The following is a 2,152-nucleotide window of genomic DNA, read 5'->3' as shown; positions in this document are numbered from 1 at the left end:
TGCGCGGTGTGTCTGGCCTAGGGGCGATGGGCTGTAAACCACGGAGTCCTTTAGGCTGGAAGAGCTTCATTAGGAAACCTCTGCCGTGGGCTGCACGGCCCCTAGCAGCAGCTGTGTGGGCTGCAGTGATTAACGCTTCGTGATAATTACTGCCCGTGCTCGGGATAGGAGGCGTCTCGCATCCATCTCCCCTTCCTCGTGTCCAGGCTGCGGAGTTATGGAATCTGTCACGAACCCACCAAATCGGTCGAGTGTGACAGTGTGGGACCCTTTAGTGTGATTCAGCCAGAACTGTGTCTCTCGTCGTTTGTAACAACCTTTTTGTTGCCCCCCCCGAAAGGACAGACAGGAGAGGGAGAAGCACAATGGTCTTCACACAAACCATAATTTCTGCCAACGCTTTGCTTTTGTAGGTGGAATTACTTTTTTCTGTACGACGGGTCGAAGGTGAAGGAAGAAGGAGATCCTACGAGTGCTGGGATTTGTTATTTTTATCCCTCTCAGGTAACGCCTGCGTTTGTTTGGGTGCCTGCGTGGTGGGTCCGTGTCGAGATTCCAGCCCTGGCTTTACAGTCACGGGGGGTTTTACGGGAGCTCATGGGATTGGGACTGGCTGGGGTCCTCTGCAGCCTCGGTGCAGAGAGGTCCTGGCGCTTCCGAGGCTGGGTGTGGGGGTGCCCACGCTGCTCCCTCCCCATGGGTTCTGCTCAGTGGAGTCCAGCAGAGTCCAGCTCTGTCCTGTGCGGTGAGTAAATACGCACGGGGGGTGGAAGTGCCCCAGGAGAAGCTCCAGGCCCTCGCACTGCCTGAGAAGAGCAGCCCTGGTTTTTCCCTGGAAACTTGCCTGTGCTGCTGCGTTTGGTTTATGATCGGATTAAACACAGAACCAGTTTTAATTTAATAGAGCAGCGAGTTTTTCCCCTTTTTAAAAAGTCTTTTTAAAAGGACAACGAAAGGTCTTTCCTCCCCGCCAGACCCTCCCGGAGCAGCAGGAGCTGCTGTGCGGGCAGATCGCTGGTGCGGTGCGCTGCATGACCGAGATCTCCGGAGCTCCTCCCAGCCTCGTCCGCCTGAGGAAGCTCAAGTTTGTGGTTGTGGTGGACGGAGACTACCTGTGGGTGAGTCCAGGAGAGCTGGGGGCAGCCCCAGAGTGAAAAGGAGAGGCTGAACTGGGGGGATTTTGCTTTTCCAGGGCAGGAGCTGCATGCAGGCAGCGCTTGGCTGGGAACCTGCCGGGGAAGCGCAGCTCTGCTCCCACTGCCGGCTGTCGCGGTCACTCCATGTGCTGCGAGAAGCTTCACGTGCCTCGTGTGTGTGTCTGCACCCCCTGCCTGGCCCTGGCTGCGCAGCGCCGAGCTCTGCACCGCTCTGCATGTCCGTGGGTTGCCGTCAGTGACTGGAAACAGGGTTCTGTGTGCTGTGGTTTGCGATAAGGACTCGGTCTCCCCATTTGATAGTCTGGTTGTTCCAACCGTCTGCGCTCCCTGCTGCAGAGCTCAGTCTCCATCCACAGTGCCTCAGTGTGGGAGAGTCCTGGCAAAAATGCCCCAAACCACCCCCTGGAAGCTGGGCTGAGACCGGTCAGACCTGTTTCACCATCAGAGCTGCTCAGGCTCGCTCTGAGGCAGAAAGCCTGCCGCTTCTGTTTGCCTCTGCAGCTCGAAAACTAAATGGAGCATCTCCATCGCTGTAAATAGCAGGTTAACATGAGTATTTTTAAGTGCTTAGTTTCAGGAAAATGTTCTTAGCCGTTAGAGCACCGAGATGGGTCGACTAACCTGGGAGTGTGTCTAAACCGTGGGACTTCTGACACCACTTGTTTATCGTGCCTGTGCCAGGGCTCTTCTGTGGGTATTTCTGAATTTCCTTTTCATCAGACTGGGGAGTCGGGGCAGTGTTCTCCTGCTGCAGAGCCACCTGCACGCCTCTGCTCGAACACGATGAGGGTCGTCCTCAACTGCTGTGCCGGGGTTTTGCTGGTAAACGTTCTTCATCATGGCTTTCTCTGTTCAAGGTGCTGGGTTGTGCTGTGGAGCTCCCTGACATCAGCTGTAGACGGTTTCTGGAGCAGCTCACCAGCCTCTTCACCTTCTACAACGGACCCGTGCACCAAGCATACACGGTAATTAACGACCAGCAACCGCGGGGGTTC

At 56.1% G+C, this 2,152-nt stretch overlaps 1 protein-coding gene across 1 annotated transcript in view; it reads left to right on the top strand.

Moving 5' to 3' along the window:
- Positions 1-417: 417 nt before the first annotated feature.
- Positions 418-2,152, top strand: part of HPS4 (Hermansky-Pudlak syndrome 4) — a 12,228-nt gene continuing 10,493 nt past the window's right edge. Inside the window, exons 1-3 of the mRNA XM_010142929.1 lie at positions 418-504; positions 975-1,118; positions 2,015-2,122. Of these exons, the coding sequence (XP_010141231.1) occupies positions 1,032-1,118; positions 2,015-2,122 (195 nt within the window). The 5' untranslated portion in view covers positions 418-504; positions 975-1,031. The remainder of the gene's footprint in view (positions 505-974; positions 1,119-2,014; positions 2,123-2,152) is intronic.

This window comes from Buceros rhinoceros, unplaced genomic scaffold (genome assembly GCF_000710305.1).
Source record: "Buceros rhinoceros silvestris isolate BGI_N320 unplaced genomic scaffold, ASM71030v1 scaffold24259, whole genome shotgun sequence".
Classification (NCBI taxonomy): domain Eukaryota; kingdom Metazoa; phylum Chordata; class Aves; order Bucerotiformes; family Bucerotidae; genus Buceros; species Buceros rhinoceros.
This window is presented reverse-complemented; position numbering and strand designations above follow the sequence as displayed.